Raw genomic sequence first — 25,581 nt, forward strand, 5'->3', positions numbered from 1 at the left:
GGAGGCGGCGCCGCGGCCCCGGCTTCGCCTATAGCCGAGCGCCGGGGTTGCGATCCGGCCTTGCTTGGTGCGCCGCTGCCGAGACACGCGCTTCGGGCCGCCGCCGCCGCGATGGACCTGCGGATCCTGGAGCCCCGCGTGCGGGTGCTGAGCCTGGCTCGCAGCGGCCTCTGGCTCTACACGCACCCGCTGCTCAAGATGCTGCTGCTGCCCCAGCGAAGCAGGTGCCCCACCGGGACGGGGTGGCTCGGGGTCGGGTTCCTAGCGGCGTGTATGCGTGTCGTGCGTACGCACACTCGCGTGTACACCAAGGGGTTGAAGGAAGGAGCACGGAAAGGGGATGCGAGAGTCTAGAGAGGAGAAGGCTTCATTGAGCAAAGGTTGCCAAGCCCCATTTTATAAGCCCGCGCACGTGTAGACGGAGGTTGTGGGAAGCTGGGCCGAGGAGGCGTGTTGAGTGTTGTGGACCATCCGCAGGGTGAAGCCCTTTGGGGAAGGGGCAGAATTGGTCCCTGTTAGGTGCGCTCACGTGCCGCAAAGTATTGCGTGCATACGGCGAGGTTGTGGGGGTGGACCAAGGTGGTATATTGAACGTGTGGATTGGGGTGTAGCGGGGCACGTGCACATGTGGTCCAAGCGGTTGTGTTGGTGAGCAAAGGAGGTGTGTGTGTGAGAGAGAGAGAGAGAGAACTGGACTACATTCTTCCTCTCCTTCAAGGGATTGGGTTCCTCCGTGCGTGTATATGAGTCTACCAGGCGGTTGTGGGAATGCACAAACACAAGAGCGCATTGTTTTGAGTGCAATGTGCGAAAGCCTCTTTTGTCACTGCAGGATTGGGCCCACTTACCTGAGAGCTGTAGGGAGTGTGTGGAGCATTCTGAGTAAACCTCATTTGGGGAGGGGGCTGGGTCCTCTGTGCTTGTAGAATAGAATAGAATAGAATAGAATAGAATAGATTCTTTATTGTCATTACACAAGTGCAACATTGCACAAGTGCAACGAAATTGGATGCCATCCCTTAAAAATTGGATGCCATCCCTTGTACCAAGGGGTCGTGCTGTTGAGCCAAGAAGGGTGTGTGTGTGTGGTGGCAGATGCAATCCTGACCCCACTTGGACATAGCAAGGATTGCCTCCAAACTCTTGCTTTGCATGGGATCTTATAGGATAGGCAGGGTGCTTTGCTGCAAACTCGGCTCAGGGAATTACTGAAAAACACTTCTGTTTCTTTATCTGGGTTAAATGGAGTGAGCCTTGTTTGGGCAGCAGGTATCTTTGCTCAGCATCTTGTAACGCAGAATGTGCTACCCTGTTTAAAACCCAGAGGACGAGCAGCTGAAGACCCAACCCTGCCTCAAACAGGCAAATCTGGTCTCTATGTGCCTCTTCTCCCAAACTAAGGGTTCAAAGCTGGGTGTTGGGTGAGCAAGTGGTAATATTCCTGTAGTAACAGCGGACTATTCTTGCTGGCGTTTGAGCCCGTGGGACTCTGTTTCTTTCTCCTGTTTTTCAAAGCAAGCAATTGCAGGCCAAGGTTTTAAATATGTTCTGCTTATAAGCACTCCCACACTTTGTGCTTTGAGTCAACTGTGGAAAAAATGTGTTTTTTTAATTAAAGAAAAAAAGGAAAATCCTCCCCTTTCTCAGGATTGAAAATGGACACCCCCCCCCCTATTTTTTCCTCCTACAGTTTGTTTGCAAAGGCTGGCAAAAACAACCTAACTAACACCCTCCGCTTACCCGCCTTGCAGAGAATAAGCAAACAATTACAGGGTGTTATTAGATCAGCCCTTCCAACTGGATCTCACAGCTGGCTGGCAGCCCCTCTCTTTCCAATATATATAAATACACACAGGGGTTTTCTCCCCAATTCCAGAATCCAAACGCATTGGGAGGGGGGACTCTTGCAAGTGTGGAACTCCAGAAGTCGGTCAGCACAGGGAAATATTTCTGGAGTTCCACACTTGCAAGAGCCCCCCCCCCTTTGCTTTGGGATTCTGGAATTGGAGAGAAAGTCCCTGTGTTTGTGCTGAGTCTTTCAGTTAAAGCAGCTGTTTCCAAAATAGGAGGTACTGCCCCCTATAGGGAGTCACCGGGAGGTGGTGTTTTAAGGCTCCTGCTAAGTGACTTAGAATCATTGAATTGTAGGGTTGGAAGGGATCGCAAGGGTCATCTAGCCCAACCCCCCTGCAATGCAGGAATCTTTTGCCCAGCGCGGGACTCGAATCCGTGACCCAGAGATTAAAAGAGTCTCTTGCTCTGCTGAGTGACCTATCCCAGGTGTTGGGAAACTGGTATCCCTTCGTCAAGCCCATCTATCTTAAGAGTTTGCTGAGTAGTGAAGTAGTTTACTAAAGATGGTAATCTAAGCCTCTTATCTAAGACTTGCTAAATGATTGTCAGACTCTGGGAAGCTGGTATCGCTGGATCAAGTTTTATCAGTTGTGTTGAATTAATTAAATTTAGTTTAAATCGGATTTTGAATGAAGGCACGATTAACTGCTACTGTTTTGGATGTTATTGTGCTGATATCTTCCTTAGTGGGTCATGCAAACCTCTATTCTGAATAATGCATTTTATAGGGTGCTGAATCATCGAGTTGAAAGGCATCATTTAATCCAGTGCAGGAATCTTTTGCCCAGCCTGGGGCTTGAACCCATGACCTTGAGATTAAGAGCCTCCTGCTCTATGGATGGAGCTATCCCTCAGGGGCACTGGGAGTGAGTTTATGGTGGCTTGAAAAAGTTTGGGAACCACTGATCTGAAGCAAATAATTTCATTGCTCATGTTCTGGTTTCTTAGTCCCGTAACCCAGCCCAGTCCAAATAGATCACATCAAGATTTAGAATCCCCAACACTGCAGTTGGAGTGTGTGAAGTTAGCCAAGAAATTAAATTTCTTCAGGCACCACCATTGTTAAATTTTTGGTCTCTCGACAATCAAGGGCTGTTGTTGTTGTTGCCTTTTAATATCCCGGTACTGCCCCAAATTCTGTTAAAATCCTCAGGGTTGAGTTCTGCCTTGCATAGGATCCCCGTGCATTTAAAACTCACCCATGCATTTAAAACTCACATGGAATTAGGAGGTTTCTGTAGTGAAATAATCTGAATTTCTTCCATGCAGAGTTGGGAGTGGTTTTCTCTTCTGCAAAGTACCAATGGATTTACCGTAGTTCTACAGCAATCAGAACATTTATTCGCCATTCATAATATTTTACCTTAATTTCTTAGTATGTTACAATTGTAAGTTCTCGGCTGTCAGGGGTTTCTGTTACATCTCTGAGGTTGCATCAGTGTAAACGGTGGTTTGTTTGTTTTTAAACTGTGTTTTGTTGAAATGGCACATAACTTGTAGCAACCCTCTAGGGTTTCTAAACAAGGGTCTGTCTCCCCTAGCCAGATCTGGAGATGCTGGGAATTGAGGCTTCACTGTTGAGCTAACATCCTTTCCCTATACAGTACTGAGTCAATATTATTATTATTATTATTATTATTATTATTATTATTATTATTATTATTAATAATTAATAATAAAAAATAATAGCTCTCCAAGGTTTCAGATCGGAAGTATTTTGCCAAGGAGTCCTGTGTCTTCCCAGAGCGATATCTGTACATTTCCAATCCTTTGGAGACTCTCTGCGGTCTTTATTTGTCCATCCCTCCTGGTAGAAGCAGAACTGAACAGTTACGGTTCTATCTTGGTAATTGATGTTGACTCCTAGAAATGTGAAACAGAATAATGGAATTGTATATTGTAGAGTTGGAAGGGACCCCAAGGATCATCTTTAGGCTTCCTCAAACTCTGCCCTCCAGATGTTTTTGGCCTACAACTCCCATGAACCCTAGCTAGCAGGACCAGTGGTCAGGAATGATGGGAATTGTAGTCTCAAAATATCTGGGGGGCCGAGTTTGAGGAAGCCTCATCTAGCCCAACCGCCTGCAATGCAGGAGTCTCAGCTAAAGCATCCATGACAGATGACTATCCAACCTCTGATCAAAAAGTTCCAGGGAAGGAGAAATAGATGGGGGTCACGTTTTTCTCCCCTCAAGCTTTTTGTCGTGAGAATTGCACAAGCGTTTGCTGGAATTTTGCAAGGGAGAATGGGAATGAGAGAATGGGGAGAAAGCTAGAATAAGCAGGGCTGTAGCTCAGCGGCAAAACATCTGCTTTGCTTGTAGCCCCAGCTTAAATTCCTGGCATCTCCAGGTAGGGCTGGGAGGAGGGTCTCCACCCCCATCGTTCAGCCGGGACACTGAGGTCCAGCGCTGAGGGCCTTCTGGCGGTTCCCTCACTGCAAGAAGTGAGGTTACAGGGAACCAGGCAGAGGGCCTTCTCGGTAGTGGCACCTGCCCTGTGGAACGCCCTCCCGTCAGAAGTCAAGGAAATAAACAAATATCTGATTTTAGAAGACTTCTGAAGGCAGCCCTGTTTAGGGAAGTTTTTAATATTGGATAAATTATTGTATTTTAGTATTTTGTTGGGAGCTGCTGTGGTATAATAATAATAATAATAATAATAATAATAATAATAATAATAATAATTATTATTATTATTATTATTATTATTATTATTAATAAATGCCTGAAATCCAGGGATAAGCAAACTTTTTCAGCAGGGGGCCGGTCCACTGTCCCTCAGACCTTGTGGAGGGCTGGACTATATTTTGAAAAAAGAAGAATGAATTCCTATGCCCCACAAATAACCCAGAGGTGCATTTTAAATAAAAGCACACATTCTACTCATGTAAAAACACGCTGATTCCTGGGCCGTCCGCGGGCTGGATTTAGAAGGCGATTGGGCCGCATCCGGCCCCCGGGCCTTAGTTTGCCTACCCAAGTACCTGGAGAGACGTTGCCAATCAGTGCAGACTGTGGACAGTACAGAGCTAGGTGGGCCAGTGGTCTGAATGTAATAGGCAGGTTCCTGAGTTGACTTTGCCTCCCATTAGCCAGCCATTAGTTGCCCGTAGCAACTGGCACTTGTGCTAGGCTTTGAAATGATTTGGAATCAGATGCATGTGGAGTAATATGTATACAGTGGTACCTCGGGTTAAGTACTTAATTCGTTCCGGAGGTCCGTTCTTAACCTGAAACTGTTCTTAACCTGAAGCACCACTAGTTAATGGGGCCTCCCGCTGCGCCGCCGAAGCACGATTTCTGTTCTTATCCTGAAGCAAAGTTCTTAACCTGAAGCACTATTTCTGGGTTAGTGGAGTGTGTAACCTGAAGCGTATGTAACCCGAGGTACCACTGTATGTAGCATATCTATCTATCTATCTATCTATCTATCTATCTATCTATCTATCTCTATCTATCTATCTATCTATCTATCATCTATCATCTATCTATCTATCTATCTATCTATCTATCTATCTATCTATCTATACACACACACACACACACACACACACACACACACACACAGAACTCCTGCCTGCCACATCTTGGGCTACTTGAAATTTCTGGGTGCTTTTTCAAAGGCTAGCAAACATTCACGCAGTTGGCTAAAAATAAAAAAACGCAATGCTGATTTTTCTTCTTCTGTCTTCCCAGGTGCAAATTCTTCAGCTTGACAGAGACTCCTGAAGACTATACGATCATGCTGGATGAAGAAGGCTTTAAAGGTACCAGTGTCCGTCCTTTCTATGTGTTGACTCCCAGCGTGGCATTGTTGCAGTTTCCAACAGCTGTTGATTCAGTTTAATTTAGGGTGCGCCGCACGGGATTACTTGCATGGAGCTGCGTGAAACCCTCAAGGGGGACGTTATGGTGAAGGAACAGCTTATACATACCAATAAAGGAATACTTGGGGCTTAAGTTGTTCCTTTTTCAGCCTCAGGGCCACATTCCTTTCTGGGTGATATTCCGGGGGCCACATGTCAGTGGTGGGCAGGGCCAGAGGGAAAAAATGGGTGGGAGCAATGGAGGTAAGTGATGCCTTTGTAGGCTAGCGTCTACACTCTTCCCACACGCCTCTCTCCTACATCTGGCTGGAGGTGCGGGTTTAAGAAAAGATTATTGCTCGGCAATCATGGAGGGTGTAAAGCAAGGCGGGAGAGGAGGCGGGGCCTGGGAGAGGAGGCGGGGCCTGGGAAGAGTCCCAAAAGGTCAGATAGAGAGGAGTGAATGATTCCCCATCCCTGACTTAATGCAATTTTCTGGGTTTAATTTTTGTTGCTTACAAAGAGCCTTTTCTCTGATGCTGAAATGGCCCATCACAAGGTTATTATGCCTTTTGGGTCTTAACTGGCACCTTGGTTGGAGTTTACACTTACTTAAGAGCATTCATACGCCACTTAACTTTTTTAAATTAAAAATAAAAATTCTTTGCATATGATCTAAGAAAGCTGGACAATTTATCCTTAAAAATGCATTGTAAAACCAATCCTATAAAAACACTAGTAATAGAAAGAGAAAAATAAAACGGAAATTCTGAGGATTCCGACGCATGAATCGAAACCCAACCTTCTGGGTCAGGGAACGCCTGGACAAAAAGCAATGTGGGAAAAGGATTTAGGCCCTGCCACTGAGCCTTAGCTGGATAGGAGCAAAAGTTCATCTAGTCCAGGAAGCCCTGAGAAAAGGATGTTTGGCAACATCCTTTTGCATGCAGACAGCCTCTGGTTCAATTTCCAGTCTTTTTTTTTCTTTTCCCTTTTAAAAAGAAAAATATCCTTCCTTAGTATGAGATGCTGCTGGTTAGAACAGGTGATACTGGCCTGCAGGGACTTAACACACTGATATCGTAAGGCAAGCAGCTCCCTATGTGCTGTTGATCAATTTTGCCGCCGGGTGACCCCGCCCTGGACTTAATTTTGAGCATTATCAAGAGATAGAGAGAGAGAGAGGAAAAAGAAAATCTCCCTGCTGTTCTCTGCTTTTTCCAAGTATAGGAGGGAACAGATGGAGAGCAGATGTTGGTATTGTGCGTCTGTTTTATTTACCCCATGGGGAAGAGGGAGCAGGGCCACAGGAAGGGAGATAGGAAGCCGCCCCGGTCACTGCTGACAACAGCAGCTTTTGTATAACTGCTTCCTGGATCCACTCCAGAGTGGCTTTGGCAGGACATTTTTCAGAGCGGATGGAAGGCGTGGCCTTCCCAAGCTGTGATTTCTTTTGGTGTTGTTCCCATGGAAAAGCAACACACACACACATCCATTGGAGTGATGCATAAATGTGGCTACCTGGCTGCTTGTGTGAGAGAAGCTGGAGGGGGGCCAGGCAGGTGAAGTCTTGGTTTTTACTCACCCAAGGGATGGTTTGGGGTCCCCCCCATTTTATTTATCTCATATGCCTCTTGATTGTAAAACAAACAAGCAGACCTCGGAAGAACTTGCAGAAAGAAGGAAACAATAAAATTACCAGTAAAAAGAAGATTTATTTTTTTAAATTAAATCAGCAAAAATAGATCAAAGCACCCAACATTCTGTGTGCCATCCATGTCCTGATAGGCATGCATAAACAAAAATATTTTAAGTGGGCGCCAGAAAGAGTGCAGTGAAGATGTCTGCCTGATTTCAAGTGGCAGGGAGTTCCAAAGTATGTGTGCTGCAGTACTGTATGATGCATAAGCAACCTGGGAAGGCCACACTGGTCCTTTTCTGGGATCTCCAGTGTTTAGCCTTCTCTCCAGGCAGTGACAGGGATTTACATAACCTTTGATAACTTGCCTCCAAGATGTTTGCTTTCATTCACACCAGATTCTCTTAAAAGGGCCATTCTGACCCTCCCGCCCCCTTGGAAGTTGAGAGCAGCTGATTTGCCAGTGCTTTTTTCCCCTAGAAGTCTAGAGATGCAGTTTTATTCTCTGGATAAAAAGCTCTGGTGCTTTCTTGGTTGATGTTTTTTTTTTTGAGAAGTCCTTGCTCTCGTTCCCAGGATTTCTACAGCCTGGTTGGCCATTGTTCTTCTGAACGACTCCATCCTGTTTCCTTGGAACAGAAGCCCCCAAAAGGCCCATTCGAAAGTAACCCTTTGCCTTCCGTTGGGAAGGGTAGGCAGTGCCGGCAAATGAATCAATAGCTTTGCTTCCTACCTGCATCGCCCCCTCCTTCCATATATAAATGTAGATATGTGGTTGTGCCTTGACACCCAAGCCAGATGCCCTTTGTGCATTTCCCATGGCACGAGAGGGGGAGCAGGAACGTCTTTGACACCCTTCTGTTGAGTTCCTCATGGCCCCACCCCTATCATGTGTTGCGTCTGAATATCTGCAACAGAGAGCAAGTCAGAATCTTGAGTTAAGATTATGAGTTAGAACCTTGGGTTAAGCAAGGTTCTCATTTAGAACATTGTGTAGCGCAGAGTTCTAAACTGGAATGCTCTTCCAATAAAAATCCAGCAGGTATCTTATATCATCAGTATCGATATTATTATTATCACCATCATTATCATTATTATTATTACTATTACTAAATTTATTACCCACTCTTCACCAGCAGGCCCCATGGTGAATTACAGCAGTTAACACTTAGAATTAAGGACAGTTAAAACAGGTTACAGCCACAGGAATAAGACACACACCTCAGATTTTAACACCTGAGAAGGTCTGTTGGGAAGGAAGCCATCTCTTGGATATTTGTAAGTGTTAGAACCTTGGGTTAAAGTTCTGACTTAGAACCTTGAACAGCGCAGGGTTCTAAATTGTGGGCTGCTCTTCCGATAGAGATTCAGCAGGCGTCTTCTGTGTTAAGCCTCTTAATGTTTGCTTATGAAGGCAGCTTGCTGGAAGCTGCGGGGAGGGAGGGGAGGGAGTGCTCTTGTGCCTGGTTCCTGCTTGCGAGTTTGCCATTGAGAGAAGAGGATGCTGGACTTGATGGGCCAGTGGTCTAATCCAGCAGCCTCTCCTGTTCTTCCTCCTTGTGTCTTTTGGTCTGGTCGAGCAAAGGCGGTTCATATCTTCTGAATTAACCTCTGGAGTAGCTGAATCAACAAGAATCCTTGTTGGCCGAGAACGCCATGTACTTACTTCCCTCCTTGACTGGGGACTGTTCCAAGCCCCTTTTTGGCTCTTGCTTCATTCTGGAGAGAGAGAGCGAGCGCTAAAATCTCTGGTTAGAGGGACAGTTTGTCTTAGGTGGGAACAGGCTTGCCAAAGGCATCAGAGCCCATTGGCAGGGAAGTGGGGAGGCAAGGGGCTTGGAGTCTTGCAGTAAACTTCTCCTCCTGATTCCAAAACCTCATTGGAACTCAAAATTCTGTGAAGTTCCCTGGATCGTTTTAAAATAAGAGACAAGGTTTTTTTTAAAAAAAAAAACAACCCAACAACTTCGTGTAAAAACTGTAGCACCATTTTGTTTATTTACTTAAAAGTCCCTCTAAATAGCTTAATATTTTTTTAAACATTCCTAAGTGCTTCGGGACGCGGGTGGCGCTGTGGGTTAAAGCCTCAGCACCTAGGACTTGCCGATCGAAAGGTCGGCGGTTCGAATCCCTGCGGCGGGGTGCGCTCCCGTTGCTCGGTCCCAGCGCCTGCCAACCTAGCAGTTCGAAAGCACCCCCGAGTGCAAGTAGATAAATAGGGACCGCTTACTGGCGGGAAGGTAAACGGCGTTTCCGTGTGCTGCGCTGGCTCGCCAGATGCAGCTTGTCACGCTGGCCACGTGACCCGGACGTGTCTCCGGACAGCGCTGGCTCCCGGCCTCTAGAGTGAGATGAGCGCACAACCCTAGAGTCTGTCAAGACTGGCCCATACGGGCAGGGGTACCTTTACCTTTTAAGTGCTACAGACTGTAAAACAAAAAAGATGCTCATTTTGGGGTCACCACTCTGTAAAATTCAGTAGGCTGCATTGCTGCTAGTAGAATTTCCCAGATCTACGCAACCTTGCAGATCTGTGCAATGGGATAAACCTGGTTATTTGGACAAAATAAAAAAATTCCTTCCAGTAGCACCTTAGAGACCAACTAAGTTTGTTATTGGTATGAGCTTTTGTGTGCATGCACACTTATTCAGATACTATGAAGAATATGGTTGTTTGGGTAATCTTTTATGTAGCTACTAGGGGCTACTGCCCCATTTGCTCTGCTTGCCAACCCTGCCTACCTGCCAACCCCTTTGCCAACCACCCTCCCCCCACATCTGAGCAACCCCCCTGTCTTAAACCTTACCCACTTCCTTCACTGTCTTTTCAAAGCTTGACCAAAGCCCCACTTCTTTTAAGCCCCATCCCCTGCTCGCTAAACCTCTGTGAAGTGCTTGCCCCCCTCCATTAAACAGCTCACTTGGGCCACCAGCACTGCTCACTTGCTTGCTTGCCTGCCTGCTGTCCTGTTTTGACGACAGCCTTACGTTCTTATGTATATAGGAAGATAAAAGAGATTTAGTTCAGGTTTTGACCTGGGTAGACAGTTGTGTGTAATTGTAATTTTATCTGACGAACATAAGTTGTACTTCATCAGCAGTATTCTATTTTTTTGGAGGGGGGAGCACGAAAACAAATCTTGGATCTCCCTCCACCCTTGTCTTCCAGAGCTGCCCCCGTCTGAGTTCCTGCAAGTCGTCGATTCCACCTGGCTGGTGCTCAATGTCTCATCCAACGGCAGCGCTTCCGCTAACCTCCAGCCTATTGGGGTCACCAAGATCGCCAAGTCGGTCATCGCGCCACTGGCAGAGCACAACGTCTCGGTGCTAATGCTCTCCACCTATCAGACAGACTTCATCCTGGTGAGTCTTTTGGGGTGACTTTCCCCCCCCCCATCCCCAGGGGAGACAGTTGACAATTGTAAAGGGAGGAGGCCACCCGAGGAAGGGCAGACTCTTAATGGTTGAGCCCTTTCTTTTCCCAAAGGCCCGAACTTCAACCCCCAACATCTCTAGATACAATTGGGACTGTGTGCACATGATACATTCAATGTGCTGTGATACTACTTTAAACCATCATGGCGTCTGTCAGAGAATTCTGGGAGCTGTGGTTTGTTAAAGGTGCTGAGAATTTTGTTAGGAGGCCTCACATAGCTACAATTCCCAGAGCTCCTTGAGAAGAGGGATTGATTATTATACCACTTGGAGGATTGTTGGGGTCTCCTAATGACTCTCAGCACCCTTAACAAACCACAGCTCTCAGAATTCTTTGGGGCTAAGCCATGATTTTTCAAAGTGGCACCATAGTGCCTTAAATGTTTGGTGTGAATGTGGCCGAGGAAAAAAACACCGTTTTCTTTAGTCATAGGACAGTGGTGGAGAATTGGTTTCAGGCTGAGGGCCGCATTCTGTTCTGGGCAACCTTTTTGGGGCCACATTCCGTTCTGGGCAGTGCCCGAGGTGAAAGTGGGCAGAGCAATGAATGTAAATTTTACCTAGTTTCTGCACACACTCCCACTGTCCTTCTCTATCCTTCACTTAGACAAGCAAGAGGCATGATCAGAGTCTATGGACACATTCCAGCCAGGCAGAACCACTCAAGGAGGGCACAAAGCAAAGTCAATGTGGGGTGCGGCCAAAAGCCAGATAGACAGACTTAGAAGGCCACACTTAGCATCTAGGCCCGAGGTTCCTAACTCTTGTCCTAGGCTGTTCATCTTATGCATAATAAAAGGAGATTCTCCTAAGGGCATCAGATGAGTTTTGGCCAGAGCCAAAATTCAAACTATACACTTTCAGCCTCTTGGGCCACCACCAGTGGAGGCTGATCAATTAGGGCTAGTGGGGCAGTGCCCCACCAACCTCAGCCTGCCTGCCTTCTTACAACCGATGAAGGGGGGAGACCCTGCCTGTCAGGTTCCTCCTCCTCCTCTGTGTTCCCCTTGTAGAACTCAGCCAGGAAGAAAAGGATGGGGAGGACATGCTCAAATTGGTTGGCTCTGCTTGCCACTGGCGCCACCTACTCTTGGCCTCCCTGCCTTCCGCTCTACCCATCCCAAAAGGCACCGGCGACGACCTTGGCTCTCTCTTCCAGGTGCGGGAGAAGGACCTCCCTGTCGTGATCCACACCCTGGAAGGCGAATTTGATATTTACAAGGAGGTGAACGGGGAGCCGGTCCCCGCAAGCTGCGACGACGCAACCAACGGGTTCCTCAAGCCAAAGCAAGGTGAGTTTTTTTGGAACGAGAGAGGGCTGCAATGGAAACAGCCTCTGTAACCTTATGGCCTCCTTTTGGAGGCTTTGAAATTGGATTCCTCGTCTCCACCACCACCCAGTTTTATCAAAAATATGTCAGGCCAGTCCGATGGGGACAAAGTTCATCTATTGTGTTGATGCTGGGAGGAGAAGAAAGTATCTTTTTGTTTTGCTTAGACAATAGGGGGATTTGTGCTTTAACCTTGCAAACAAAGCCGTGGGAGCTGTTGGCTGATTTAAAATATTTTTTTTAGTCACCACTCTCTTGGTAGCATAACCAAGAAACATTTAAAACTGTGGTTCCCAACCCCCCCTTTTTTTGGCCATGTCCCACCTAAGCATCTCTAAAATACTGATGTCCACCTCCCCCAGGTGACATATACCATATTTTCCCATGTATAACACGCCCCTGTGTATAAGACAGCCCCTTCTTTTTTGGGACTCCAAATTGAGAAAATGGGGGGAGATTACCCAGAGTATAAGATGACCCCCAATTTTTTGCAGAATTTTAAAATAAAAAAATCTAGCCTTATACACGGAAAAATACGGTAATTCTTATTATTCGAAAAGTGAACTCCTATTCACGTGGAAGAAGCCTAAAGGGCCATTAACTTCGTCTAAACAAACTTCCAAAGAACATGGTACCCATGAAAGAGAAAAAATAAAAGAACAAAAGGACAAGTGAAGTATTGAGGAAGAAATCACTAAGAAATTGTAGTAGTAGTAGTAATAATAATAATAATAATAATGATGTAATATGAAGTGATATGAAAAAATAGCAAATAAAGTTTCAAAACGTATAATAGAAAACCGAAATGCATAAATATAAAATAATTTTAATGGAAGCTTTTCCTGTAATACTTTGATAATTTTAATTACTAAAATAAAAGGTACCTAACAAATTCAAAATACAATTTGAGCTCACCTCAAGATAAGTAGACTTAAAGTTAGTGAGATCCTTGTGCTTCATGCCAGCTGCAGACAGATTTTATATTAGGCACCAATTTAATCCGCTTCAGTCTCAAGTCTCCTCGTTTAGTGATATCTAGTCAATTTATTTTCTTCTTGAATTGCCCCCCTTAAAAATCAAATTGCCCCCCTGTGGGGCGTGTGCCCCACATTGGGAACCACAGATTTAAGACATAAAAAACTATAAAGGTAAAATTGAGCAGGCGGTTAAAAGAATCCAGTAACCAAACTATATGGATCTGAGCAGCGCTTGAAATTCTGACACTCGAGATGCGGATGAATGGTGGGTATTAAATTATAATAACAACAACAACAAAATTCAACTTTGATGGATGTCTCCAAATTCTAGTGCAATGAGAGAGGGAGAAAATAAAGATGGCTGTTAGCCAAATGGGCTGTTGCTGCAGTTGTTGTGCAGATGCAATTCAGCCCTGCTCCTCTGCTTGGAAATTCTCCTGTCATTGCCATGGCATTCCTTTGTCTGGTCCAAGCCAATCCCTTGGGAATTCTGGCTGTTGTTGTGTCAGGTGTCTTAACACTTTTGTCTCTTGTCCTTAGATGTGAACCCCACTGTCCACCCTGTGCAGAGCCCCCAAAACAGGTTCTGTATCCTGAGCATCTCTCCGGACTCCTTGCCCGCCATCGCCACAATCCTCATTGACGTCCTGTTCTACTCACACAGGTAAGAGCGCAGTTCTGCTTTCTGTGTAAAGATCAAAACTTGTTTGGGGGGGAAATTGTGACAACAGTTTATGTACTGTACAGTTTATGTACAGAGTGACTTTTGCAGCTGTTGTTAAAGTTCTTGGTGGAAAACAACGAAGCATGGGACAGAACGATTGAGAAATTTCTGGAACAACAATGGGATATCAGCTCTGCCCAAGGCATGACGGATAACAGCAAAAATCGGGGGAAAGAAAGCCATAATATCGTACAAGGACAGGAAGAAACACCACAGACAGAATAATTCCCGTACACAAGAAGAACAAGGATATAGTTTGGGTTCCTCATTTGCAGTCTTATAAATCCATTCAGTTGTCAACACGAATAGAAGTTTTTAATATTGCAGTTGTTGTATAAAGGATCATTATTATGACCGGAATGTAACTGAAACTAATAAGATTTTGCAACGCAGAAATAAAGAAAACTATCAAATCTAGCATGCGGGGGCCCCACTTTAACCAAATTATATAATTTGTTATTTGAATGATTGGTATTAATAATTGTAATATAAATTGGTATTGTTATAATGAGGCTATTATTGGGCTTTAATTGAAAACTAATAAAAATTTATGATTAACCCCCCTTCTGTTTTTTAAAAAACTGGTCAGCTTAGCCTATTCAGTCCTTACTTTGGCAACTCATGTTTCTTCTTCACTCCATTTTCAGCCCCTCAAAAGAAGCTGCTTCAGCCAGCCAGGACCTCGACTCCATTACTTTCTTTGCCTTTTCGTTGATCGAGGGGTACATCTCCATCGTCATGGATGCTGAGACCAAGAAGAAGTAAGTGCCGTCAGGTAGACAGCTTTGTTGCAGGTAGCAGGAAAACTTTTATTAAATTTAATGTTTTCTGAGAGTAGGGCTGCATTCAACTGGCGGTTTATTCCATGTCCCTAACATTTCCCTGGCTCTTAATTTCCCCATTACATCTGAGCTTTTGCATGACTCGGAAGCCGCTTCTGGGAAACGTAGCAGAACATTATGGAAATTTCGCACTCATTTTCGTATTAATTGCTTTGGGGTGGGGCCCTGTTTGCAGCCCCGTTAAATCAGAAAATTGCAAGAGGAAAGTGATGAAATTTGGAGCAGTAAACCAGCTTGCAAGTTCTTCCTTGAGGTTTCCATGGGTGAACAAAAGCAAATCGGCAACACTGAATGACGTTCGTTGATGTGCCTTACCAGGCCCTCTGTGTAAATGTGTGGGATGTAATCCACTGGGAGCAGTCAAATACAACATTCCTTGTTTTCCTAGAGTGGACATGCAAGGGAATGTTTGGTCCAGCCAGTTGAACCTTCCTGTTCCTCCTGGCTTGGAGCATCCTTCCTTGCATGTGACTAGTGGGTGGGCGTGACCTTTCCAGACCTGGTAAAAGGACAAGGCATCCTGCCACTCTCTTTCTCTTTTCCATTTTCCTTTCTTCCTGCAAACTTCCTGGAATGAACTGCTGGCTGCCAGCCAAGCAGCCTCAGGTCATCTCCCTTATGGGATAAACCTGTTAGTATAGGTTTGTAACTTTAAGCCTTAAGCCTGCCTTCAGAGATCACACTGTGCTCTGCCTGATTGTGAGCAAACTTTCTTTTCATTGCTTATGAATAAGACTGTGGTGTCTTTATTCTTTTAGGAGGGATTCAAGGGGTCTTACCAAGAAAATATTAGAACACATTTCCATCTGGACAATCCAGATTGAATTGTGTATTGTCTTAAGAAACTCACACGAGTTCGCAACTAGTTTTCTGCTGTGTAAAGGTGAATGTAAACTCTGCTAAGTGAAGGAACTTGCTAGCGCAAGTTAGGAAGGATATTAATGATATTAATATGAATAAACAATATATCCTCTCCTGCCACCCTGAACATTCCCACAAAATGAAATTTAGCACAGCATGCCGGTATATCAGTCAAAAGGCTTACAAGTTCCAGTGTTTTGAGAAAGGGAGAAAATACCTTCTCTGTCTGCTCTTGCCTTGCCACGCATCTTTTAATAGAAATGTCTATCATGTTGCCTCTTACTTGACTTTTCTCTAAACTTAAAAGTCCCAAACTTTGCAACCTTTCCTCATAGAGAGGCTCTGCATCATTCCCTTGATCATTTGTGTTGCCCTTTTCTGAACCTTTTACAAACGCTGCAGTATCCTTTTTGAGGGGACCAGAACTGCATACACAGTATATTCCAAGAATGGTCACCAGCGTTGTCTTTCACAGATGATGGCAATGTGCAGTGCCAGTCGAAGCGTCTCCTGGTGGGGGGTGTCTGTCAGGGCAGGAATCCCCTTTCTTGTTTGAAAGCCCTGCGACAGCATCTCGTAGTTTGCCTTAGGAAATTGCCGGCTGCTGTGTTCCTAGGCAATTGCTGGAATTCATGCGGTGGTTTGGCTGAGATTTCTATTTGTCGCGTGGCAGTCTTGGGATAAAGGGTCATATCCATGCAGCACCGTAAAAGCACAGTTCCCAGGGTTATCTGGTTAAGCCGTGTGCTTTATTTATTTTGGATAATTGTATTGTTTATTTAACATAATTGTTACAAAATGTAAGCAAAATGTTACAAATACATACATGCATATATATTTCAAATAAGCACATATGTATGAAAAAAGGAGCAAAAGAGAAAAAAGAAGAAGAAATAGGAAAAAAGAAGAAATGTTGGAAGAATGTCTTCCAAGTTTATTCTACAGATATCTCAATAGGAAAATAATAATAAAATTTCATTGATTGACTTCCATCGCTTACACTGCACTTCCTATATACATTTTAAGCAAGATTGTATCTGTTGTTCCGTATTTTCCCCATACAATCTCACACAAATATTCTAATCAATAAGTTTTCTAAATATCTCATAAATATATTCTGAACACAACCAATACCTTACATTTAATCCTTGTCTACATAGATAATCATTTAAGCATTTCCATTGTTTCTGGATTACATTTTTTGGTTTTTGTCTTATCAAATCGGTCAACCTTGCTAATTCCAAGTATTCGCATAATTTATTCAACCATTCTTCTTTGGTTGGAATATATGTATAAGCCGTGTGCTTTAAATGCGTGGTGTGGATGCGATCGTGCTGGTGTGTTGCTGTGTGTAGGAAAAACAGGGCAGAAGGCACAGACCGTCACTTGGGTGTGGGGCTTTAGAAAAGGTGCCTGGTGGCATGACTAAATTCTCCTGTCTCCTTCTCCCAGGTTCCCCAGCGACCTCCTGCTGACCAGCTCCTCAGGGGAGCTCTGGAGGATGGTGAGGATTGGTGGCCAGCCCCTGGGCTTCGGTGAGTGAGTGCACCCTCACATTCTGAGCTCTGCTTTTCCTTGTGGGCGGCGTTACTGATAGCCGCAGGGACGGCTGTTGTTTTTAACAGTATAAGATGCTAGCCATAAAGTACAGCCTTGCAAGTGCTCAGTTACCTGATCGCCTGTGGCGAGTTAGAATTTCCTCCAGGCGAGCAGGCAGCGAGATCTTGCAAGAGCAGACTCTTTCTGTTCCCTTCCCTTTTAAGCCATGCTTACCTGTACCAGGTAAGCGTGGGTTATCTAGTAAAAATGTGTTCTTTGTGCAGCTGGTACAGCCTTAGTGGGGGCTATTTTAAGAGCTTACCATGTTTGTATATTTTATTGCTCTAAGCTGCTTTGAGACCAACATGGTGAAAGGTGGGATAATATGTGTGTGTTTAAATAAATAAAACAAAACATTAAGCCAACGCTGGAAGGTAGGTATTGGCTGCCATATTACAATCAATGGGGAAGACATCCAAACAATTCTGGGAGCTGTAGTTTGTTGCAGGTGCTGAGAGTTGTTTTGAGGGCCCTATTCCCCTCCCAGGGTTACAGTTCCCAGAGTGGTTTATGTTCAGTTTCTGTTAATTGGTTCTCGTGGGAAACTTGCAGATTCTAGCTTTGCACAATTAACTCAAGCTGGTGTCAATTTACTCTTGGCAGAAAGCCCAGGTCTGCTTGACCTAGAAACTACTCACTCTGATTGGTTAACGACCAGCACTCTGCTCTGTTATCAAGGGATTGCTAGCTCAGTTTGAGGTGAGGTGTTGTTAGGAGTAGAAGTGCTGTGTATGGTTTTGAGAGAGAGAAAGAGAGGATTTATTTTGCTTTGTTTTGTATGCAGAAACTCTGCTGGTTTTATTTTTCCTTTTAATAAATCCTGTAAATAGTTATTCTGAGTCTAGCTGACTAGTCATTACTGCCGCAACTAGCTTCTTCGCTGTGCAGGAAAACTCTGCTACGTTTGGGCTAAAGCCAATAGGGCTATGCCTGACACTTCAAAGTTCCATGAGGTTATGGGCATTGTGCTGCCAGCCTGAGTTGCGGTGGTGTCAGCATCAACGGCGTTGGTTCCAGTAGTTCCAGAAGTTGTTGTTCCTCCTGGTGCAGCAGATGGACTCTGGCTGGTTCCTGACCGTGGTGAGCTGGTGACGCAGTGGACACAAGGACAACAGCTGCAGCGTGTGAGTGCTGGGTGCTGTGGTTCCTGTTTTCTCTCTCGGTGGTCGTGAGTAGCTGGTTCCGGGTTCCAGGGACATCGCTCTCAAGATGGCCTCACAACCAGTTCAGATGGCTTTTGAGCGTCTGAATGACTCCAATTACTTGCTGTGGTCGGAACGCATGCAGGCAGTGCTGCAGAGGGATCGTCTCTGGCAAGTGGTGAGTAAGTTTCCTGCGAAGCCTGATGATGAAGACCTCGATAAAGACCAAAGAGCAAGGGCCACAATTGTCTTGGGGCTGGAAGATTCCCAGTTGCCGTATGTGAGGGGAATCAAGACAGCTAGAGGTGTGTGGCAAGCACTTAAAGAACTCCATGTGCGTGAGACAGCGGTTTCCAAGCTGTTCATTCGCAAGGCATTGTACAAGGCAATGTTACAGCCTGGGGTTACAATGCAGGAACACCTACACAGTTTACAGTTAAAGTTTGTTGCGCTACAGGAAAGAGACTGTGCGTTAGACCAGCAGGAGAAGGTGGCTATTATTTTGAGTTCTCTCCCGGAAAGCTGGGATAATTTAGTTTTGTCTCTAGAAGGCATGCAGGAGCATGATTTATCAGTCAGTTACGTTACTGGGCGTTTGATTGAAGAATGGCAGAAGAGGCAAGAAAGGTCGTTGGCTGCAGAGGCTTCTACAGGTGGGCGGTTTGGAAGGAGTTCTCATGCCGTGCCGGAGGTGAAGCAAGAGCAGCGTGCCGGTGAGAAGTCAGCGTTTGCTGTTAGGCGTTGTTTCCGATGTGGGTCTTCAGCGCATCTAAAACGACAATGTCCGGAGTTGGTCAAGTCTCAGTTGCCGGTGCAGGAGCAGAGACGAGATCAGCAGCAGCAGCGTAAAAAGAAGTTCTTCAAACGAAAACAGTCGGCTCAGCTGGTGACCGGCGAGGTCAAGATTGCTGATGAGAAACAAGCGGTCTGGGTGGTCGATTCGGGAGCATCTCGCCACATCGTAAATACAGATGAATTGTTTGTTTCCAAGAACTCAGCACAGCGCAGCCAGGTGGCTCTAGCAGACGGAAGTACTTCCGAAGTGATTTCGGGGGGTGCAGTTTTTGTTCCTTGTCTTCGTGAATGTCTGCAAAATGTACTGTGTGTGCCTTCATTAAGGAGCAATCTGATGTCTGTAGATTGTTTGTTAAAAGCTGGGTTTAAAGTGCATTTTGAAGGAGACAGTTGCATTATTAAGAAGGCTGGTGAGATTTTAGACACTGCTAAGTCAGAGGGAGGCTTGTTTTGGCTTAAAGCAGGATCTCAAGTTGCAGCAGTAGTCAGTAAATCTCAGCCTGCAGTGAATAACAAAGCTATACATGACAACTGTGTGCACTTATTGCATAGGAAAATGGGGCATGCTTGCTGGAAAAGTGTACTAAAAATGTCTGAATTGGCTGATGGGGGTAATTTAAAGAGTTGTAACAAGTACCTTGATTGTAATGTTTGTAAAAAGGTCAAAACCCACAGAGTCTCTTACCCCAGAAGCGACAGAGTTAGTGAGGCACCATTACAGCTGATTCACATGGATGTAATTGGTCCATTTGCTGTAAGCAGGGGTGGATCGCGCTTTTCACTAACAATTGTGGATGACGCCACGCGTTACTCCTGGGTTTTTCCCATGAAGAATAAGGGTGACGTGTTCACTAAGTTTAAAGGCTGGGTGGCATCTGTGGAAAGATTTCTGTCCATTAAACTTAAAAGGATTCAGACGGACAGAGGTGGCGAATTTATGTCAAATGCCTTTAAAGATTGGTTACAAAAGCGTGGCATTGGGCATAGAAAAACGAACGTTTTTTCCCCAGAGGAGAATGGCGTTGCAGAGCGAAAAAACAGATCTTTACAAGATATGATGTTTGCCATGCTTGACGATGCTGATTTGCCCATGTCTTATTGGGGGGAGAGCATGCTCACCGCGTGTTATCTCCAAAACAGGCTCTTTCATCAAACAATAGGTACAACCCCGTACTTTAAATTGTTTCAGAAAAAACCCAAAATTGACCATTTGCATGTGTTTGGATCAAAGGCCTGGGTATTAATTCCAAAACAAATGAGGAAGAAGGGAGATCCTAAGACCAAACAGTTAGTGTTTGTGGGTTACCAGGAACTGGGAAAAGGTTTCCGTTTTGCTGAAGGGACAAATGGCATTGTGATCTCCAGGAATGCCAGTTTTTGTGAACATAGTGGCTGGGAGAGACTACATGCCAATACTGAGGTTTGGTTTGAACCTTCCCAGGAGCTTCATGACTCTGAAGGTAGACACAGGAAGTCAGAGTCTGAGGGGGAGGAAAGTTCAGATAAGAGCTCTCAGGAAAGTGAAGTTAGCCAGAGACCAGTGGCTATGCAACAAAAGAGAGGTCGAAGTTCTGAGGAGGAAAGTGGGTCAGAAGAAAAATTTTCTCCCAGAAGATCTAAAAGACAAAACAAAGGAGTGCCTCCGGTGCGTTTTTCCCCAGATACTGCAAATGTGTTTAGTGTAAGTGCAGAACCCAAGAGTTTTCAGGAGGTGTTAAAGTTACCAAAAGAGGAGGCAGAGCTCTGGAAACAGGCAATGGAGGAAGAGATGTCCTCTCTGAATGAGCACAAGGTTTTTACACCAGTAGCAGCGCCTGAGGGGGCAAAGATTGTAGGCTGCAGGTGGGTGTACAAACTTAAACCTCTTGTGACAGGAGAGTACAAATACAAAGCTCGTTTAGTGGCTCAAGGATACTCTCAGAGGCCTGGAAAAGATTATGACGAGACTTAGGCCCGGTTAGGACATATCTAGGGTTGGAAGTGTGCTGGGCCCAAGATGGCAGCTGCCTAATTAGTCAGCAGAACAAAGTTAAACAACTACTGACTACATACAGGATGCAGGATTGCAAAGGGGCAGTGGTGCCTATGGATCCAGGTTTCATAAAATCACTTCATATAGATGAGAGTCCTGAATTTGAACATCCTGATGTATATCATTCTGTAATTGGAAGTTTATTGTATCTAGCACAGTGGTCCAGACCTGATATTAGCTATGCAGTAGGCATATTAAGTAGATTGGTCTCAAGACCCACACTAAATGCCTGGAAAGGGGTAAAACAAGTTCTGAGGTATCTCAAACAGACAATTGGCTATATGTTACAATTAAATTCTTCAGAGGATGAAATGTTGAGTTGCTACTGTGATAGTGACTGGGGAAATTTGCCGGATAGAAAATCTGTCACAGGACTAGTCATAATGGTCGGTGGAGCTTTAATCAGCTGGCGGTCACGCAAGCAAGACGTTGTAAGTGTGTCATCAACGGAATCAGAGTACGCCGCATTGAGTGAATTGTGCAACGAGGTGATTTATTTCAAGCATTTGTTAACAGATTTAAATGTAAATTGTGGAGAACCAGTACAAGTTTACATTGATAATCAAGCTTGTATAACCTTAAGTAAAACAGAGGGTTTCAAATCGCGTTCCAAACATATCTCTGTAAAATACCAAAATGTACGTTGCTGTGTACAAGACAATGTAATCACCTGTACTTATGTATCAAGTGAAGAAAATGTAGCAGATGTGTTAACTAAACCATTGGCAAAGATAAAGAACAAGCGAATGTGCAAGGGTTTAGGTTTGCTGGAAAAATGATCTCCTACATAGGTGTATTTGATGTTAATTGTTCAGCAGAATCTGTGAGGGGGTGTTCAGTTTCTGTTAATTGGTTCTCGTGGGAAACTTGCAGATTCTAGCTTTGCACAATTAACTCAAGCTGGTGTCAATTTACTCTTGGCAGAAAGCCCAGGTCTGCTTGACCTAGAAACTACTCACTCTGATTGGTTAACGACCAGCACTCTGCTCTGTTATCAAGGGATTGCTAGCTCAGTTTGAGGTGAGGTGTTGTTAGGAGTAGAAGTGCTGTGTATGGTTTTGAGAGAGAGAAAGAGAGGATTTATTTTGCTTTGTTTTGTATGCAGAAACTCTGCTGGTTTTATTTTTCCTTTTAATAAATCCTGTAAATAGTTATTCTGAGTCTAGCTGACTAGTCATTACTGCCGCAACTAGCTTCTTCGCTGTGCAGGAAAACTCTGCTACGTTTGGGCTAAAGCCAATAGGGCTATGCCTGACACTTCAAAGTTCCATGAGTTTAATGGTCAATCCATCCTCACAGGGAATTCTGGGACATGATGGGAAGGGAATAGGGGTCTCCTAACAACTCATCACCCTTAACAAACTGCAACTCCCAGAATCCTTTGGGGGAAGGAGAAGCCAGGACTGCTTAAGTGGTATCATAGCGCCTTAGATGTGTGGTGTGCATGTGACCAATCAGCGCTTAAGAGAAGGGTAGGGATTGTCTTACTCTTTTTAAAAGGGCACAAGTTTATCACCTGCCTTCTTGCCTCCCCAGACGAATGTGGGATTGTGGCTCAGATTGCCAAACCTCTCGCCGATGCAGACATCTCTGCATATTACATTAGCACCTTCAACTTCGACCACGCCCTGGTAAGTCGGTCAGGCTGTCTTCCAAATTGTGAGCAGCTGCCTACCTATTTTATTTTAAATGATCATTTTAATGTTTTATTTAGAGGCCATGTTTGTTTGTCTTTTGAACTAAAGCAGCATGCAGTCATACCTCAGGTTACAGACGTTTCAGGTTGCCTTTTTTGGGTTGCGGACTGCCGAAACCTGGAAGTACCGGAACGGGTTACTTCCGGGTTTCGGCAGTTGCGCATGCGCAGGAGCGCTAAATCGCGCTTTGAGCATGCGCCGAAGCGCCGAATCTCAACCTGTGCGTTCACAGACGCACCACTGCAGGTTGTGAACGTGCATCCCTCACGGATTACGTTCGCAACCTGAGCATCCACTGTATAAATTTTGTTAAATGAAAAAATATTCTAAATCCTCTTTGAGCTGTACTGCAGGGAGGAGATGCTATTTGGTCCGGATGGTTTGCTACCCTTCTCCATCTCTTCCAGGTTCCAGAGGATGGCATTGATAACGTCACCCAAGTGCTTCAGACACGGCAGGAGAGTGGGAGATAGCCCCTTGGCTCAGTATGTACGCCGATTTCTGCTGCGCCTGACACCTGGTGTTCCCTGGAGCAAGGCGGAAGCCACTTGCCCTGAGTGTGAGCCAAGCTGTCCTTTTTTCACAGTGTTTTCTTGGAAACGTGGAGCGACTGGTGCGTCACCCTCCAGCTGGAGGAGAGCTGTTGTTCCTTTGCTCCCAGGAGGGGAGCCCAAACCTGTGCCTTATCTAGACACTCCCCAGAACCCGGTGAATCAGTTCCGATTGCCTGCGTCAGACTTTAGTATTCTCCAAACCCCGCTCTAGCCTTCCGGCCCTATCGTTTGGTCCTGGGCCTAGCTGTATCTAGAGCCAAGGAGGGAGATTCCTGCTTCTGATGGGCTTCTGGAAAATCTCTCTTTCTCTCTCTCTCTCTCTTTTGCACATTACCTGAGCTTCTCCAATAGGAAGACAAGCCTGGAACTTTTTGTTGTCGTTTTCGTTGTGGTTGCTAATATGTTGGAATTGCACAGTTTACTTCTTATTGTGATTTTTTTTTTTAATTTTTTGATCCACAGTGCTAAGATTGGGATATAACTGGGGCCATTCCTTGTTGAGGTGGTTGGCAAAATCCACACATTCACACCACAAGTTTAAAGCTCTAGGATACTGCTTTAAACAGTCCTGGCTTCCTCCAAAGGATTATGGGAGCCGTAGTTCATTGAAGGGTTGTTAGGAAGTCCCTCTATTTCCCCTCCCAGAGCTGCATTTCCCAGAGATCGTTGGGGAGAGGGATTGACTGTTAACACTCTGCGAATTGTAGCTCTGTAATGAGAAGGTGTGTGTGTGGGGGGGTGTCTCCTTCAATGACCCTTAACAAACTACAGCTCCCATAATTCATTGAGAGAAGCTATGACTGTTTAAAAGGGCACCACAGGGCTTTAACTGTGAATGGTGGGACTGTGGCCTAAGTGACTGATCATCGCCAGGGGTTTTTTAACGCTAACCTTCCGCCAAGTTCCCATTTGTAGGTCGCTTGCCCAGTGGCTGCACGTCCTGCATCCTCTTTGCTTTCTGCTGGGACAGTGCCCCCCGTTTTAACAGTATTAAGGTGACGCTCATTCCTCCAGATGTTCCCTCCAGATGTTGCCAGGTTGGCTGGAGCTGGTGGGAGCTGGCATCTGTCAGCATCTGCGCCGCCGCCCCCCCCCCCCAATGCATTAATGGACAGGATACTTTGTCAGGTCTTTGAGCTGGAGGAGAAGGACTTGAGCAAAAAAACAACAACCCTTCTCTCCCCCCCCCCCCAATTCCTCTATTTCATGTGGCCTTAAAACCCAAGGGTGCCTTATTGTGCTTTATCATGAAGCATTTATATACTTTTTACAAAAGAACGATGTATGAAGTTAGTCACATTCCTCTCGCTCCTCCTTCCTTTGGGCTACGGGCGAAGGAGCTCATGCCGGCGGTACCCTGAGAAATTTATCACCCTCCACCGTGTGTTTGATTTCATTTTATTTTGGGGAGGAGGGGACAAGACAGACAGAGGAGCAGCTGGGCCAGCAGCCCAGTTAAAGGGGCACCCGGTGCCAGAACAGAAGGAGAAGGTGGGGTAAGCTGGAAAGTGGGTTGGTGGTGGTGGGGATCCTGTTTTTGGTTGGCCCCCCCTACAGAAGCTGCTCTGAACAAGTTAAAACTGGTGCCCGTAGCCCTCTCCCGCTTATTCTGCTGTGTATGCGGATCCAGCATGGAGAGCTTGATTTGGGTTTTGGGTATTTGTTTTGAAAACAACCAATGTCAAACCAGCTGAAGAACTCCGTGCTGGAAAAGGGGGTAGTTGAGATCATGCAGACCTTTGGAGCTGTTCCAGATGGCAGGTGCTTTGTAAGGAGAGTAGTGCCAAACCTGAGTTGCTGGGGTTCATCTCAAGGAAAAAGGCACCCTCATTCTGTTCTGTCCCAAAGGGTGAGAGTCCTTTTGTTTCACCCAGCCAGGTGAAAGACATTGAGGGTCCTTGCCTGCTGAAATGAACCCACTGACTAGGGAACCAGAGCGAGCTGAAAAAATGCCTCCATTTCTGCTTTGGGGTTTTTTTTGGGGGGGGGGTGTTGTTGTGCTGGGCCTTGGGCAATCAGAAGTGCTTAGATGTGAGCCTTTGGCAAGTTCTCAACCTTTCCTGGGTGCTAACTTTTTGAAGCAGCTGTGAATGTAGTTTTCCCGGTTGTGATGGATCAGCCTTGCGTCACTGGAACTTTTTCATTTGCAAGCTAGCCTAAAGGGAACCCATTCTATTTGTGTTTCTTTTTAAAATATATATATAAATAAATAAAGCAGGTTGCCAGTACAGTCGAACCTCTACTTACCACCGCCTCTTTTTACGGTCGTGACCGTGGCAAACCCAGAAGTA

General features: G+C 45.4%; 1 protein-coding gene across 1 annotated transcript; it reads left to right on the forward strand.

The window, feature by feature from the left end:
- On the forward strand, positions 1-23,729 carry CASTOR1 (cytosolic arginine sensor for mTORC1 subunit 1). Its single transcript, XM_028709898.2, has 9 exons — positions 1-224; positions 5,553-5,623; positions 10,471-10,664; positions 11,896-12,028; positions 13,585-13,708; positions 14,416-14,529; positions 16,924-17,006; positions 22,576-22,670; positions 23,144-23,729. Exons 1-9 carry the CDS (start codon positions 112-114, stop codon positions 23,207-23,209), a joined length of 993 nt encoding a protein of 330 aa, XP_028565731.2. The 5' UTR covers positions 1-111; the 3' UTR covers positions 23,210-23,729.
- The last annotated feature ends 1,852 nt before the right edge of the window (positions 23,730-25,581 follow it).

Source organism: Podarcis muralis, chromosome 16 (assembly GCF_964188315.1).
Source record: "Podarcis muralis chromosome 16, rPodMur119.hap1.1, whole genome shotgun sequence".
Taxonomy (NCBI): domain Eukaryota; kingdom Metazoa; phylum Chordata; class Lepidosauria; order Squamata; family Lacertidae; genus Podarcis; species Podarcis muralis.

Coding starts and splice junctions, on each gene's coding strand:
- CASTOR1 (XM_028709898.2), top strand. CDS start 112: ATGGACCTGCGGATCCTGGAGCCCCGCGTGCGGGTGCTGAGCCTGGCT. Junction 10,665..11,895: donor ATCAGACAGACTTCATCCTG/GTGAGTCTTTTG, acceptor TCTCTCTTCCAG/GTGCGGGAGAAGGACCTCCC. Junction 12,029..13,584: donor GTTCCTCAAGCCAAAGCAAG/GTGAGTTTTTTT, acceptor TCTTGTCCTTAG/ATGTGAACCCCACTGTCCAC.